The sequence below is a fragment of the Ovis aries genome, chromosome 3, assembly GCF_016772045.2.
Source record: "Ovis aries strain OAR_USU_Benz2616 breed Rambouillet chromosome 3, ARS-UI_Ramb_v3.0, whole genome shotgun sequence".
NCBI classification, from domain to species: Eukaryota; Metazoa; Chordata; class Mammalia; order Artiodactyla; family Bovidae; genus Ovis; species Ovis aries.
This window is the reverse complement of record NC_056056.1, coordinates 217,010,365-217,026,580: the sequence shown is the minus strand read 5'-3', so window position 1 is coordinate 217,026,580 and position 16,216 is coordinate 217,010,365. Positions and strand designations below refer to the sequence as shown.

The 16,216-nt window shown below is 39.9% G+C and overlaps 1 protein-coding gene across 1 annotated transcript in view; it reads left to right on the top strand.

The window, feature by feature from the left end:
* Positions 1-16,216, top strand: part of ENTHD1 (ENTH domain containing 1) — an 81,564-nt gene that overhangs the window by 41,347 nt on the left and 24,001 nt on the right. Inside the window, exon 4 of the mRNA XM_027965865.3 lies at positions 2,936-3,059. Within this exon, the coding sequence (XP_027821666.1) occupies positions 2,936-3,059 (124 nt within the window). The remainder of the gene's footprint in view (positions 1-2,935; positions 3,060-16,216) is intronic.

The window sequence follows — 16,216 nt, the reverse complement described above, 5'->3', positions numbered from 1 at the left end:
AAAATACCAACACACCCAAAACATGGATGAATCTCACAAATACTATGTTAAGCAGTGGGAATCAGATACAAAAGAATACATAATGTATGGCTACATTTATACGAAGTCCAAGAACAGGCAAACATTGATGGTGATAGAAGGTATAATACTCTTTACTGGTGGTGAGAGGATGGTATCAATTGGAAAGGAGCTTGAGGGAACTTTCTGGAGTGAAGGAAATGTGGTTACATAAGTATACACATAATATTAAAAGTTATTGAGCTTTACACTTAAGGTTTTGCATTTTACTGTTTGTTAATTATGCATCAGTAATTACTGAAAAAAACATTTTCCCCTGTTCATGGAGGAAAAAAGACAAATCATCCAGTCCCACTGTGAAGACTTTGTTTGGATCCTTCTCCAGACAAGCTGTAGAAAAACCTATTTATGACAGTTATGTTAAATTGAAAGTCTGAACAGTTTATCATTATTGATGACATTGAGTTATTGTGACGTTCATCAGTTCAGTTCAGTTGCTCAGTCGTGTTCAACTCTTTGCAACCCCATGGACTGCAACACATCAGGCCTCCTTGTCCATCACCAACTCCCAGAGTTTACTCAAATTCATGTCCATTGAGTCAGTGACGCCATCCAACCATCTCATCCTTTGTCATGCCCTTCTCCTCCCGCCTTCCATCTTTCCCAGCTCTTTTCAAACAAGTCAGTTCTTCACATCAGGTGATGGTCAAAGTATTGGAATTTCAGCTTCAGCATCAGTCCTTCTAATGAATATTCAGGACTGATTTCCTTTAAGATGGACTGGTTGGATCTCCTTGCAGTCCAAGGGACTCTCAAGAGTCTTCTCCAACACCACACTTCAGAAGCATCAATTCCTCTGTGCTCAGCTTTCTTTATAGTCCAATTCTCACATCCATACATGACTACTGGAAAACCATAGCTTTGATTAGATGGACCTTTGTTGGCAAAGTAATGTCTCTGCTTTTTAATATGCTGTCTAGGTTGGTCATAGCTTTTCTCCCAAGGCGCAAGTGTGTTTTAATTTAATGGCTGCAGTCACCATCTGCAGTGATTTTGAAGCCCAGAAAAATAAAGTCTCTCACTGTTTCTACTGTTTCCATATCTATTTACCTTGAAGTGATGGGACTGGATGCCATGATCTTCATTTTTTGAATGTTGAGCTTTAAACCAACTTTATTGCTCTCCTCTTTCACTTTCATCAAGAGGCTCTTTAGTTCTTCACTTTCTGCCATAAGGATGGTGTCATCTGCATATCTGAGGTTATTAATATTTCTCCCTGCAGTCTTGATTCCAGCTTGTGCTTCATCCAGCCCAGCGTTCCTCATGATGTACTGCATATAAGTTAAATAAGCAGGGTGATAATATACAGCCTTGATGTACTCCTTTTCCTATTTGCAACCAGTGTGTTGTTCCATGTCCAGTTCTAACTGTTGCTTCCTGATCTGTATACAGATTTCTCAGGGGGCAGGTCAGGTGGTCTGGTATCCCCATCTCTTTTAGAATTTTCCACAGTTTGTTGTGATCCATACAGTCAAAGGCTTTGGCATAGTCAATAAAGCAGAAATAGATGTTTTTCTGGAACTCTCTTGCTTTTCCATGATCCAATGGATGTTGGCAATTTGATCTCTGGTTCCTCTGCCTTTTCTAAATCCAGCTTGAACACCTGAAAATTCACGGTCCACATACTGTTGAAGCCTGGCTTGGAGAATTTTGAGCATTACTGTACTAGCATGTGAGATGAGTGCAATTGTACAGTAGCTCGAGCATTCTTTGCCATTGCCTTTCTTAGAGATTGGAATGAAAACTAACCTTTTCTGGTCCTGTGGCCACTGCTGAATTTTCCAAAGTTGCTGGCATATTGAGTGCAGCACTTTCACAGTATTATCTTTTATAAGTGTAAACACAATTATTTATTGTTAGAGTTCTTATCATTTGAGATACATATTGAAATAAGTGATATATCTAAGATTTGCTTCAAAATAAAATAGATGGGAAGTGGTAATGATACAAATGAAACAAGGCTGGTTGAGTTGATTCTTGTTTAACCTACTTGACTGAATTATTGTCTGCTTTCTTTACTCCATGATAAAAAGTTTAAAATTTTAAATATGGATAAAAGACTCACACAGGTAACTTTGTTACTACCAATAAAACAGAATCGGCCTCTGAGATAGTAAGTTCTAAGGATGCTCAAGAAATGGTAGGGAAAGTTAATCCCCTCAAAAAAAAAAATTGCTTATCTGCGCTAGGTAGCAAAGAGTGATTTTTTTTTTTTATACTTAGAAGGTACAGATTGTTTTTTACTTATTTATTTATATTAATTGGAGTATAGTTGATTTAAAATATTTTGTTAACTTTGGATGTACAGCATAGTAATTCAGTATTTTTACAGATATACTCCATTAAAAGTTATTACAAGATAATGGCTATAAATCCCTGTGCTATTACAATATATCCTTGTTGCTTGTCTGTTTTATACGTGGTGGTTGGTATCTCTTAATCCCATGCTCGTAATATGCCCCTCCGCCTTGCCTCTTCTCTTGGTAACCATTAGTTGTTTTTTATATATGTGAGTCTGTTTTGCATGTACATTTATTTGCATTATTTTTATATTCCACATGTAAGTGATGTCGAACAATATTTGTCTTTCTCTGTCTGACATTTCACTAAGCATAATATTCTCTTGGTCCAACCATATTGCTGCAGGGAGAGGGGATCCTTAAAGATAGAAAACCACTCAACACTCAGTGGACACCCAAGTGTAGATAACTTCTGTGCTAATTTTCAATCCAAATGTATGATAATGTTAGCACATATAGACACATTGTGTCTCCATAAATTGTCCATTTGCTGTAGCAAATTGAAGCAGTGGGATTAATTTTTTTCTACTTTCGTGTTCTCTTTTGCTTTCCATAAGGACCTGATGTTATTTTGTGAGGATGATCCAAAGCCAGTTTTGCCGATAATTCCTACTTCCATTATCTCATCAACGGCATGGTTGTCAGAAGGGCAAACAGATGTCTATAATCTCTTGGATACAGGTAAATTAAAGAATAAAAATTGTACTCAGAAATGTGAATAAGAAACACTGGACAGGTATTGTTTTTCGTCAGATTTTATTTTGTGAAATAGAGCAACAGTGGCTTTAATTTTGGTCATGTGGGAAAAGATTAACAGGGATAAATTCAATCCACACAGGGTCCAAGAACCTTGTTTTACTATTTGTTTCAATGTTTTTGTCTGTTTTGCTTTATTTGTTTTCATTGTTTCATTTCAAAAATTATTAACTACAAATGTTAAATCTTTTATATTCATAAATTTTTTTCTTTAAAGCATAAAGTTCATTTTAGCTCCTTTTCTTGTTTGTATTAATCTTCTCTTTGATGAAGAGCTTATATTTTTCAGAAGCAAGCATTAGATGAAAATGTGAGAAAGTATGAAGCATGGTGTCCCACAGATTGCTTAATGATCTCTTGAGTAATTAGCACTAGAGAATGGCACAGTATACTACTGACCTCCGATAAATCACACTATCGAATTCCAGCCAGGCTCTACTGCTACTCAGGATCTGATTGACCCACTGTCGAGCCACTCCAGCCTGTCTGTTCTCCATGAACTCAGTTTCCAATACATTCTTCCCTTGATTTTCTCAGAAAAAAAGGATGAAAGATCTGTGAAGATGAACAAAACGTTCTGAGTAGTTTTTATCCGCTCATATATCTTTGCTTTTATTTTCATCCAGGCATCCTTTTCATAGAGTTGGCTCCTTATATTCTGAGTTTCATCTTCTCCCTCATCTTTGGACCATGCACCTTAGATTCCCATTATATAGAGTCCCAATATCCAAAATATTAAAACCGAAGTTTGTTAGTATAGTTTTACTGTAAAAGTTCACTTGTATATAGTTTTCTTATAAAGCCAGTTCTGAGACTGATGAGGATATTTTAATCAACCCAGAAACAAGAAATTGTGGGTTATGGTGATATTTGTAGTATAAGGTTGGCGTTAGTCACATAAATAATTGGTTATAAGTGGTAACAATTTTTTAGACAGCTTGCTTTTATTCTTAGAATACACTTTATGTAAATTGGTCCAGATCCAGAAATTTGAAAGAAAACGGAAGGAAAATGTTTTTGTGTTTTAATATCCCCTAACATTCCCATCCCCTAATATTTTTAATAGACTTTTTTAAGAACAGTTTTAGATTCACAGCAAAATTGAGGGAAGGTACCAAGATTTCCCCATACACCCCTCTTCCCCAAACAAGTACAACATTCTGCACTATCAACATCCCACACCAGAGTGGTACATTTGTTGCAAACAGTGAACCTACGTTAACTTTTTTTTTTAATCATCCAAAGACCATACTTTGTTGGTGTTCACTCTCGGTGGTAGACATTCTATGGGTTTTGACAAACATATACAACATGTATCCACCATTATAGTATCCTACAGAGTGCATCTCTGCCCTAAAAATCCTCTGTGCTCTGTCTGTTCTTTCCGCCCTCTTCTGTAACCCCTGAAAAACACTGACATTTTAAATATCTTCAGAGTTTTGCCTTTTTCCAGAAATTCATAAAGTTAGAATCATGCGGTATGTAACCTTTTCAGATGGCTTCTTTCAGTTAGTAATGTGCATTTAAGGTTCCTCCATGTCTTTTCATGGCTTAATAGTGCATTTTTTAAAATTAGTGCTGAGTAAGATATACGAGGGAATTTATCCATTCACCTACTGAAGAACATCTTGGTTATGTCCAAGTTTTGGCAATTTTAGCTAAAGCTGCTGTAAATACTCCTGTGTAGGTTTTTGTGTGACATGCTTCTCTCTGCCAGTATTTTAATACAATAAATTGAGTATAAATGAGCATCAGAAGCAACCCTTAAGAGGGAAAAAGTCACACAGCATATCGCTTGAGAGATGATCCTACCCATTTACTTGTTTAGGACTCATCTTAATTGGAGGAGCTTTTCCGATTTTTTTTAAAGATTTTTTTTTATGTGAACCATTTTTAAAATCTTTATTGAATTCCTGTTTTGAGTCTTCTCTCCAGTCTTCCCTTCACACTGATCTCAGAGATAGCTTGCAAAGGCAGATCTTAGCATTTCAATTTTTTTCAGCTTAAAACATTTTAACAGTTCTCTACTGCCAGTAAGTCTAATTTTTATTTTATTTTTATTTTTTTTACTGTCTTGTAAGACTTTTCATAGTCTGGTTCCAGCCAACCTTTATGGCCTCATCACCAATACTGCCAGTATTCACAACAGCTTGTGACATTCTATTACTTTCTCCTTAGAATGTCTTTGTTCCAGTTCCTTCAGCTGTGTAACACATTGCTCTAAAACTTTTGTGGCATAAAATGGTCATTTATTCTGCTCACGGATTCTCTGGGTCGGGAATTAGGACAGGGCAGAGCGGGGGCGACTTGTCTCTGCTCCATGACGTACACAAAGGCTGGGGACAGGAATCATCTGATGGCTCATCCGCTTACTTGTCTGGTAACTGATGCTTGCTGTGTCAGCTGGGAGCCTCAGGTTCTCTCCACATGAGTCACCTTATGTGGTCTCTCCCCGTGGGCTAGTTTGGGCATCCCTGTAGCATGGTGGCTGGGTTCCAAGGTTCAACATCCTGTGAAGGGACCGACCAAGCAGAGCTGAATAATTTCAAAAGCCACGCTAGGATACTCCCCACCGCCCCACCCATTCAGCTTATCAAGGCAATCGAAAAGTCTTGCCAAAGTTCAAGGGGAGGGTACGAAGATGCCTACCCCTCAATGGACAAGCGTCCATGTCATACTGAAAAAAAAGCATATGGAGTGGGAAGTGTATTAGCACAGTCATCTTTGGAATATACAGTCTGCCACAGTTCTCCACCAAATAATGAACGCTTGACAAAATCCTATTCAAACAGCAAGGCCCAGCTCATTTGGCAGAAACCAACACATTTCTGTAAAGCATTTACCTTGCAATTAAAAAAAAATAAATTAAAAAAAAACCCAGCAAGGCCCAGCTCTAATGTCACTATTGCTATAAAATCTTTCCGCACACTAGTTTCTCCTTTCAGTGTGTTCCCACAGGACTTTGCCCATACCCCCAAAATAGAATTTATAGTTTTATACCATAATTATTTATTTAATAAGTTTTATTTATTTTTATATTACATAAATAATAAGTGAATATTTTCTGATTCTTAAAATTCAAACCATGTAGATAGAACTAAAATCTCCCTTCCCTGTTTTGGCTGTTGTAAACAGTGTTGCAGTGAACATTGGGGTGCATGTATCCTTTCAGACCATGTTTTTCTCCAGGTATATCCCCGGGAGTGGGCTTGCAGGGCCATATGGTAGCTCTGTTTTTAGTTTTTTGAGGAGCCTCTGCACTGTTCTCCATAGTGTCTGTACCAGTTTACATTCCCACCAACAGTGTAGGAGGGCTCCCTTCGCTCCACATCCTCTCCAACATACATTGTTTGTGGATCTTTTGTTTATTCTTTTATTTGTTTATTTTTGTTTGTGGATTTTTTGATGATAGTCATTTTGACTGGTGTGAGGTGATACTCATAGTTTTGATTTGCATTTCTCCAATAATTGGGAGTATTGAACATCTTTTCTTGTGCCTCTCAGGCCATCTGTATGTCTTCTTTGAAGAAAGGTCTGTGTAGGTATTCTGCTCATTTTTTGATTGAGTTCTTTGTTTTGATGATGTTATGCCTCATGAGCTGTAAATTTCAGAGATTAATCCTGTCAGTCACATCATTGCAGATATTTTCTTCCAATCTATGGATTGTATTTTCATTGTGTTTATTGTTTCCTTTACTGTGCAAAAACTTTTGAGTTTAAGTAGGTCCCATTTTTTGTTTTATTTCCATTATTCTGGGAGTCAGAGCAAAAAAGATACTGCTGCGATTTATGTCAGAGAGAGTGTTCTGCCTGTGTTTTCCTCTAGGAATTTTCTTGTGTCCCATCTTTAATCCATTTTGAGTTTATTTTTGTGTGTGGTGTTAAAATATGATCTAGATACATTATTTTTTTACGTGTAGATGTCCAGTTTTCCCACAGACTGTCTTTCCAACACTATGTAGTCTTGCTTCTTTTGTCATAAGTTAATGGACCATAAGTGCCTGGGTTTATTTCTGGGCTTTCTATCCTTTCCATTGATCTATATGCCTGTTTTTGTGTCAGTACTACACCGTTTCAATGGCTGTAGCTTTGTAATATACTCTGCAGTGAGGCAGTGGGATTCCTGCAGCTCCCTTCATCTTTCCTAAGATTGGTTACTCAGAGTCTTTTGTGTTTTCAAACAGAAAAATTTTGTTCTAGTTCTATGAAAAGTGCCATCAGCAATTTGATAAGGATTGCATTGAACCTGTAGATTTCCTTGGGTAGTATGGTCATTTTAACTATCGATTCTTCCAATCCAAGAACACAGTTTATCTTTCCATTTGTTTGTGTCATCTTCAGTTTCTTTCATCAGTGTCTTATAGTTTTGGAGTACAGGTCTTTTGCCTCCTTTGGTGGACTTATTCCTAGGTATTTTATTCTTTTTGATGCAATGGTAAATGGGATTGTTTGCTTAATTTCTCTTTCTGATATTTCAGAAAGTGTACAGTTAACGTATGTTGTTAGTATATAGAAATGCAACAGATTTCTGTATATTAATTTTGTATCCTACAATTTTATCAAATTCATTAATGAGCCCTGGTAATTTTCTGGTAGCAGAAGTTCTTAATTTTAATGAGGTTGAATTTCATTCTTTATGATTTGTACTTTTTTGTATCTTAGGATCTAAAAAAATTCTTTCTTGTCTCAAGACCATAAAGGTTAAGATTTTTATAATTTTGCTTTCCACAATTAAGCTCTTAATGCTGCTGGAATTGGATTTTGTATGTGGTTGAAGCAGGAGTCCATTTTTACTTCTAAATGGATAACCAGCTGTCCCAGCATTAGTTATTGAAAAGTCTGTCCTTTCCCTGATGAACTGAAGTACCATCTATGGCCTAAAGCAAGTTTACGCATATGCATGGATTTTTGTTTCTCGGCTTTCTGTTCCACAAGTTCTGTTCTGTTCCACGAGGCATTTGGCTTTCCCAGAACCAACAAATACTTGTAATTACTCAACCTTTGTAAACTTTTCCTTTATCAGGAAGAGTCATTGTTTCTTTTCCTTTTTTTAAATTAAAAAAAAATTTTTTTTTGACCCTTTGCTTGCTTTCCCACCTAAAAGCTTGTCATGTTCCTTGAAAGAAACCTCTTAGAGTTTTTTATTGGCTCGCCAATCTTTAAGTCAATTTGGAGAAGTGACCACTTTACAATATCAAATTATTCTGTTTATTTAAGTCTTCTTCACTGAGTTGGCCTCCCTGATAGCTCAGTTGGTAAAGAATCTGCCTGTAATGAGGGAGACTCTGGTTCGATTCTTGGATCAGGAAGATCCCCTGGAGAAGGGATAGGCTACCCACTCCAGTATTCCTGGGCTTCCCTTGTGACTTAGCTGGTAAAGAATCCTCCTGCAATGTAGGAGAACTGGGTTTGATCCCTGGGTTGGAAAGATCCCAGGAAAGGCTACACAATCCAGTATTCTGGCCTGGAGAATTCCATGGACTGTATAGTCCATGGGGTCACAAAATGTCAGATATGACTGAGCAACTTTCACTTTACTGTGTTATATTTTATAGTTTTTCCCCATACAAGTCTTATGCATCTTTTGTTAGATTTATCCTGTGTACTTTATGTATTTTTTGTTGCTACTGCAAAAGATATAATTTTATAAATTGCATGTTCTAACAGTTTTTTGATGATGAAAATGAGTAGAACTAATTTTTGTATATTGATTTTATAGCCAGTAACCTTGCTCAACTAATTCTTACCAATTTTCCTGTAGATTCTTCTCAGTTCCTTGTGTTGAAAGTCATACCACTTGTGAATGATGGCAGATTTATTTCACACTTGTAAACTACCTTGTATTTCATTTTCTTACCTCACCTTGCTAGGCAGAACCATTCAGGGAGTGCTGAATAGAAACTGTGATTGTGGTCTTCCTAGATTCAGTCTGTATCTTAAAGAAAATGATTTCAACATTTTGCCATTAAGATGAGTTTACTGTATGTTTTTTGCAGATCTCTATTCCTAATTTGTCAACAGTTTTATCATGAATATGTGTTGAGTTTTATCCATTTTTAGTATCTATATTGATGGTTATAGGTTTTTCTCCCTTAAACTGTTAATTTGGTAAATTAGCTGATTTCCAAATGTTGAAACAACCTTGAATTTCTGTAATACACTCAGTTTGGTGATGATATATTATCTTTTATATATCTTGCTGGGTTTGGTTTGCTAATGTTTTATTTAGGAGTTTTGTATCTGTATCCATGAGTGAAATTAACCAGGACTGTCTTTTCTCATATTTTCTTTGTTATGTTTTGATACTGAGATGTTGCCAGACTCATAACAAGATTTGGAAAGTATTTTCTCTTTGTTTATATGCTGGAATAATTTGTGTAGGGTTGTTTGTGAGATGATATGAAAGTGGATAAAGTATTCTGTACCTTCAGTGATGGCACTGGCAGGACTGCAGGCAGGGGAGGCAAATGGCTACTTAGAGTACATCTGTCTCCTCATGAAGACAAAGCGCTGCCCCCTTTATAATGGGTAGGTCCAGTGTAATCAGCCTGACACCAGGTAATTGGCTGCTTTTCCTGGAAAACGGTGCCATGCTAGGGATATAGAATTAACTTCTACTCTTAACAGGTTGGGCATTCAGCAGCTATGGTGGCCAGGTCACCTTGGTGACAGAAAGCTCTTGTTGTTGAATCCATGCATGCTCTCCACCCCTACCACACGGCCAGAGTCCACTGCACAGTCACTAGAGTGACTAAGGAAAGAGGATGGTTGGCGTCCGTTAAACAGCGTGTCTTGCCCGTCTGATTTTTGAGAGCCTCTTCTGCAGTGAATGTCCTCTGGCAGGCACTTCTATGGGACGTGAATGTCTTCACACAGTGTGCATATACACCCTGAAGATTCACCCACGTGTTGGTCTCCAATCTTCCAGTCTTTTTTTTTTCCAGGTCCCTGATAGCCCCCATCGACCATGAATTGCTTCTTGCCTTCCATGTGAAGTGTGCATCTGTTTGCAATTCTGTCTTCTGGAGGATTTTCCTACTCTTTCAGGGCACTTGTGAGTGAGGCTCTGATTTAGCAGTTAACTGCTGCTGGCTACTCCTGGCATTCCTGAGATTCATCTGTAAACCAGCCCTATACTTTTCTCTCTTAACTGGCAGTTCTACGTGGAGCTAGGGGTGGAAGTTGAGAGGGGAGTAGTAAATAATGAGAGCAGACTCCGTGGAGTCGGAGCCATCTGTCTGTATAGTTTCCATGGGCTTTCTGGCTCGGTCTGGACTCATCTGTTCCATTTGATGTTACAATAGAATGCTGCTGTGCGATCCCAATTCTTTGTCCTCTAGACCAGGTACCATCCATTACATGATGGGCACATAATTGTTTGGTGTCTTGAGGTGTAGGCAAAAGAAGACATGGCTTTACTTCTGAGTCCTAGAGGTCAGCTTTGTGACTTTCCTACTGGGGCTCACGAGATGCTCTGCTTACCGTCTTTCTCTGCATCAGGCACTTGCATTGGTTCAAGGTTATATGGTCCAGCTGTCTGAGAAGCTTATGCAGTGGCCTCCACCTGTGGCAGAACCTTTGCTTGCTTTGATCCCCACTAAAAAAAATGGCAGTAAATGATCAGAGCAGCACACCCAAATGTGGTATACATTTCCTCCGAAATTCCAAGACACCTGTTTCACTATGATTTATTTCTTTGTGTTGGATAATTCAAGGGGCAGCGACTTGTCTCTTACTGCTTTTTTTTTTTTTTTTCTTTTTGGCTGCAGCTGAGGTTGCAGCATGTGGGCTCTTAGCGGAATCTAGTTCCCTGAGCAGAGATGGAACCTGGGCCCGTTGCATTGGGAGCACAGAGTCTTAACCACTAGGCCACCAGCGAAGTCCCAATGACTTGTCACTCACTTTAGAGAGGATATGTTAACATGCAACAGACCACTGAATACTCTAGAAACTCCACAAATGTTGCAACCCTAGAGCATTCTGAGGATTTATCTCCCACCTCTGCGTGCATGAAGCGCTAAGAGGGCTTATTTCTTCCTGCTTATCAAGTCCAGTTAGCATTGTATCATCAACGTAAAGGACCAGTGTGATGTTCTATCGGATATCAAGGAAATCCAGGTCTGTCTGGTCTCTGATGAAAGAGGTTGAAGCAAGACAGTAAAGGTATACTCTGTCTCTGCCACATGAAGACTGATTCTCATTATTAGTAGAGGTTTTTAAAGAAACATTTCTAGGCCAATAACTGGACATAAGATTCCAGGGGCTGTGTTGATTTGCTCTAGGGAAGATACCACAGATGGAATTACAGCTGTGATTGGCATCACCACTTGATTATATTTGCAATAATCTCTGGTCATTCTCCACAAACCATCTGGCTTTTCACTGCCCCTATACCTTTTACGTCTTTGATGGTAGCGCTAGTGTCTGCTGTTTCCCAAAAAATATTTTTTGGAGTGAGAAGGTGTAATTAATTCTTGAGGTTTCTACATGGTCTGTCTAACTGTAATAGCCTGAACTCCATGGGTTGTGAAACTAAAGTGGGGATTCTGCCAGTTACTTAAGTGTATCTATTCCCGTTATACATTCTGAGACCATGGAAATACTGGAGGTAGGGCTGCGATTTTACAGGACCCATTGTGAGCTGTTGCCTAGGTGGAGACTTCATGTGTCACCTGATTTCCATAAATCCCTACTTAGTAGAGCATAATGGCATTGTTGGATCTCTAGAGATTAGTGTCAGTTAAGAGCCAGTATCTAACAAGACTGGGGAGTTCCGTGTGTTTCCCTTTCCAAGGAGAGTCACTATTGTAAATGGCTTCAGGTCCTCTAGGGAAGGTTTAGGAGATTTACCATCTATACCTGCGGTAGGCGTTTCAGGATTCTTTCTCAAGGGGATCTGACCTTCCCCTCAATCAGGAGATTCTGGCTTTGTGAACTGGCTTCAGTTTAGGAATTGAGTAAAAGGCCATGACTTCTCTCATAATGACACTACTTAGGTTTTCCATCTATGTATGTAGAGCAGCGTCTGCAACGTGGGAGACCTGGATTCGATCCCTGGGTTGGGAAGATCTCCTGGAGAAGGGAAAGGCTACCCACTCCAGTATTCTGGCCTGGAGAATTCCATGGACTATATAGTCCTTGGAGTCACAAAGGGTTGGACACAACCGAGTGGCTTTCACTTTCACTTTTTCCACTTTTTCGTGTAGAGCAGCACTTCATAGGCTGCCCACGTATTTTCTATTCATCTTGTCATTCATTAACCATTATTATATATCCCTGAAAGTGAAAACAAACATACAAACAAAAAACCTGATGTCGTTGCATCCCTGTGGCCTGCTGTGGTTCTTGTGCCTCGCTTGTCTCCAAGATTAAGCTGTTACCACTCCAGGATGCCATTATCCCCACTGCAATCCGGGAACCCAGTCCCACTGCATCATTCCTGGGGTCCTCTCTAGCCCGCAGAGGACCACCACTACAAGCGCTGCAGTGATGCTGGTGCGCCGTGCCAATGGTTGCTAGTGTGTTGGTGAAGAGAGTTTGTTCCAGGGCAGTTAGGAGGTGTCTGAGCACACTGCACGTAATAGAGCCCTTCCATCGGTCCCGTCTCCTGGAGCCTTTCCGCTTCCTTTTAGAGCCTGCCAGGGGCGTGTGTTTCTGCTGAAGGCCGCTTCTGAGTCCCACGCAGTAGTGTTCTCTCAGTCTTTCTCTGGCTCTTGGTTTCACTCTTTTCAGGTGCTGCTGAAACGTCACAGCCTCAGGAGGCTTTCCTGAGCACAGTATCAGAAACTGACACCTCACCACCTCCACTGGCTCACTGTCTCCCTGCTCCCTGCTTTATTTTCCTGGAAACGCTCAGCATCATCCAAATTGCTGTATCACTTGTGTGTCTCTGATTCTGTAAGAGAATCATTTGATTCTGGGGCTTTGCGGACCACCCCAGGGTATGGTGACTCTGCTCTGACTGTGAACTGTGCTCTTGGCTGCTTCCAGGTGTATATGACGCTGTTCAGGCCGTTGCTCGTGGGTTAGGCGCACTGCGTTCATGGTTTCCGTTCTGAGGGCGGTTGCTCCATGCTTTCACATTGCCCTGAAAGTGTCCTTCAATCAATCATCGGAGTATTGCAAAGCATGTTTTTAATTAGAGAAATGACTACAGAAATTTGAGTGGTTATCAACATAGTAACTGTGCCTTATATGGTTGGTGAAGAAATTCAGTTAAAACCTTTTTTGAAATTTAATTGTTCCCACCTTATTAACTTCAAAAATCTGGAAAACATGATTCGTGCATGAAAAATTGACATGAATGGAACTGTGAAACGTTCTTACTGAAATGAATAGGGCAAAGCCATAGTCATCTGCAGAAGTCAATTAAATAATTAAAAGACTAGAAAGATGGTAACTATATTTAAAGATGTCACCTTTTATTTGTCATGCAGTGGCCGACTCTTTTCATCATTGCAATGATTAAAAGAAACACTGACTTTTGAATTATTTATACACATTAGATCAAGAGCCATCCCACCTAAATCTTTTTCTACATTACTAACAAGTGCATGTATTATAAAAATATCATATAACTCTCTGAGATTTCAAATTAGGAAAAACAGTCTTAACGTAAACTAAGGTGACAGGTTCTTTATCAAATGACTGTGACACCTGAGGTGTATATGTCCCAATTTGACTTTATTTGAGTGAAACAGATGGCTGTGTATCTATTTCCAAGTGAGTGAGTTATGCATCCTACAGCTATTTACTGAATACCTACTGTGTGTCAGGCCCTGTCCCAACTGCTGGATATGCGATGATGACAAGATCCCTGAGTTTATGTAGCTTCCAGTCCAGGGTCTAATCAGGACTGATCAGGTCGATCAGACAGATGAGGTAAGTGTCAGGATAGAGTGGGCAGGGAAGCACACGAGAGGGCACCTGACTTTGACTTCAGATGTTAGGGGAGACTTTCTAGAGAAAATGATGTTCAGGAACCTGAAGGATAGATAATGACTAAACTGTCAGCCCTGGTGCCATGTGTGTGCTGGGTATACTTTTATGCACTTTAATTCATTTACTCTTCAAAACCGTCTTATGAGATAAATGAAGAAAATCCACACAGAATTTTTAAATAACTTGCCCAAGGTCACAGAGCTCGGAAATGGCACAGTCAGGATTTAGATCAAAATAGTCTGATCCCCGAGCCTATGCTGATGTGTTTCAAACCTTTTAACTGTGATCTGCAGCCCGAAATTCCTTTTGTGTAATGATCCAGTACACACAAACACTCACCAGAAACAGTAGTGTTGCAGTAGTTATTGGAAATGTACTCTGATCCATTCTATTTTATTCTAGACAGTTTTTCCTTTTAATATTGGATGTGACCTACAAAATCGATCTCATAACCTACTAACAGATCACAACCTGCAGTTTGGAAAACACTTCACTACACTGTTTTGCCTATTACACAGAATCAGCCAGACCAAGTGAGGGAAGAAGAAGAGAATATCTTAGGCTGAGTGAACAGTGTGTGAGGGGACAAGGGGTAGGGTAAGAGGAAGTTGGAAGGGGATTGGTGATCTTAGACCTCACACAGCTCCCCAGCCCTCCCACCAGCTGAATACACGGTGAGCAGTCAGCAGTCTGTTACCTGAAAGAAAGCCTCACAGAACCCGGGTATCTTGGTACCCTGACCTCAGACTTCAGCCTCTAGAAGTGTAAGAGAGAAATTTCTGTTGTTTCTAAGCTACCCAGTCTGTGGTACTGTGTTATCGCAGCACTAATGGACTAAGGCAAGCATGTGCTGGAGGAGTTTCAGTAGTGTCTGGATAATGATGGGGAGCCTTTGAAGTGATTTAAGCAAGGAAATGAGACAAGCAGATCTTCCTTGCTTTTAGGAAGATGACTGTGGATGGTGGTGTAAAGAAAAGATTGGAGGAGGACAAGTTAGGGAGAGCAGTCAGGGGTCAAAACAGAACTGGAGACTAAGAACGTTTCTAAAATGCAGCTCTGATCTGGTCAGAATTCTGAGAAGCTCCCCTTAGGATAACACCTTAGCCTGGCAGATGAGCTCCTTCCTCATTGGCCTCTGCTTTCCTCGGCAGCTTGCCTTTTACCTCCTTCTTCCTCCATCACGTGCAGCGGTCTGGCAATGGATGCTGAGCAACTTGCCAAAATACTGTGTTCTCTCACACTTTGAATATGCCCCTTACTCTGTTCTCCATTCCTATTCATTTGAGTCTTTAGGGTTCAGCTAAATGTTGCTTCTTCCAGGAAGCCTTTCCTGACATGCTGGATTATTGCTCTTCCTCTGGGCTCTCCGGTCCTATCTCTTCATGGCAAATAGATGGGGAAAAATGGAAACAGTGGCAGATTTTATTTTCTTGGGATCCAAAATCACTGTGTACAGTGACTGCAACCGCAAAATTAAAAGACATTTGCTCCTTGGGGTCGCGCAGAGCCGGACATGACTGAGCGACTTCACTTTCACTTTTCACTTTCATGCACTGGAGAAGGAAATGGCAACCCACTCCAGTATTCTTGCCTGGAGAATCCCAGGGATGGGAGCCTGGTGGGCTGCCATCTATGGGGTTGCACAGACTGACATGACTTAGCAGCAGCAGCTCTTTGGAAGAAAAGCTATGACAAACCTAGACAGCACATTAAAAATCAGAGACATCTCTTTACCAACAAAGCTGTGGTTCTTCCAGTACAGATATGGAACTTTTTCACAACTTTAATGTGTACGGATGTGAGAGTGGGCCATAAAGAAGGCTGAGCGCCAAAGAATTGATGCTTTCGAAATGTGGTGCTGGAGAGGACTCTTGAGAGTCCCTTGGACAGCAAGAAGATCCAACCAGTCAATCCTAAAGCAAATCAACCCTGAGTATTCATTGGAAGGCCTGATGCTGAAGCTGAAGTCCCAATACTTTGGCCACCTGATGCAAAGAGCCAACTTATTGGAAAAGACCATGAAGCTGGGAAAGATTGAGGGCAAGAGAAAAAGGAGCTGACAGAATATGAGATGGTTGGATGGTATCACCAAGTCAATGGACACGAGTTTGAGCAAACTCCAGGAGATAGTGAAGGACAAG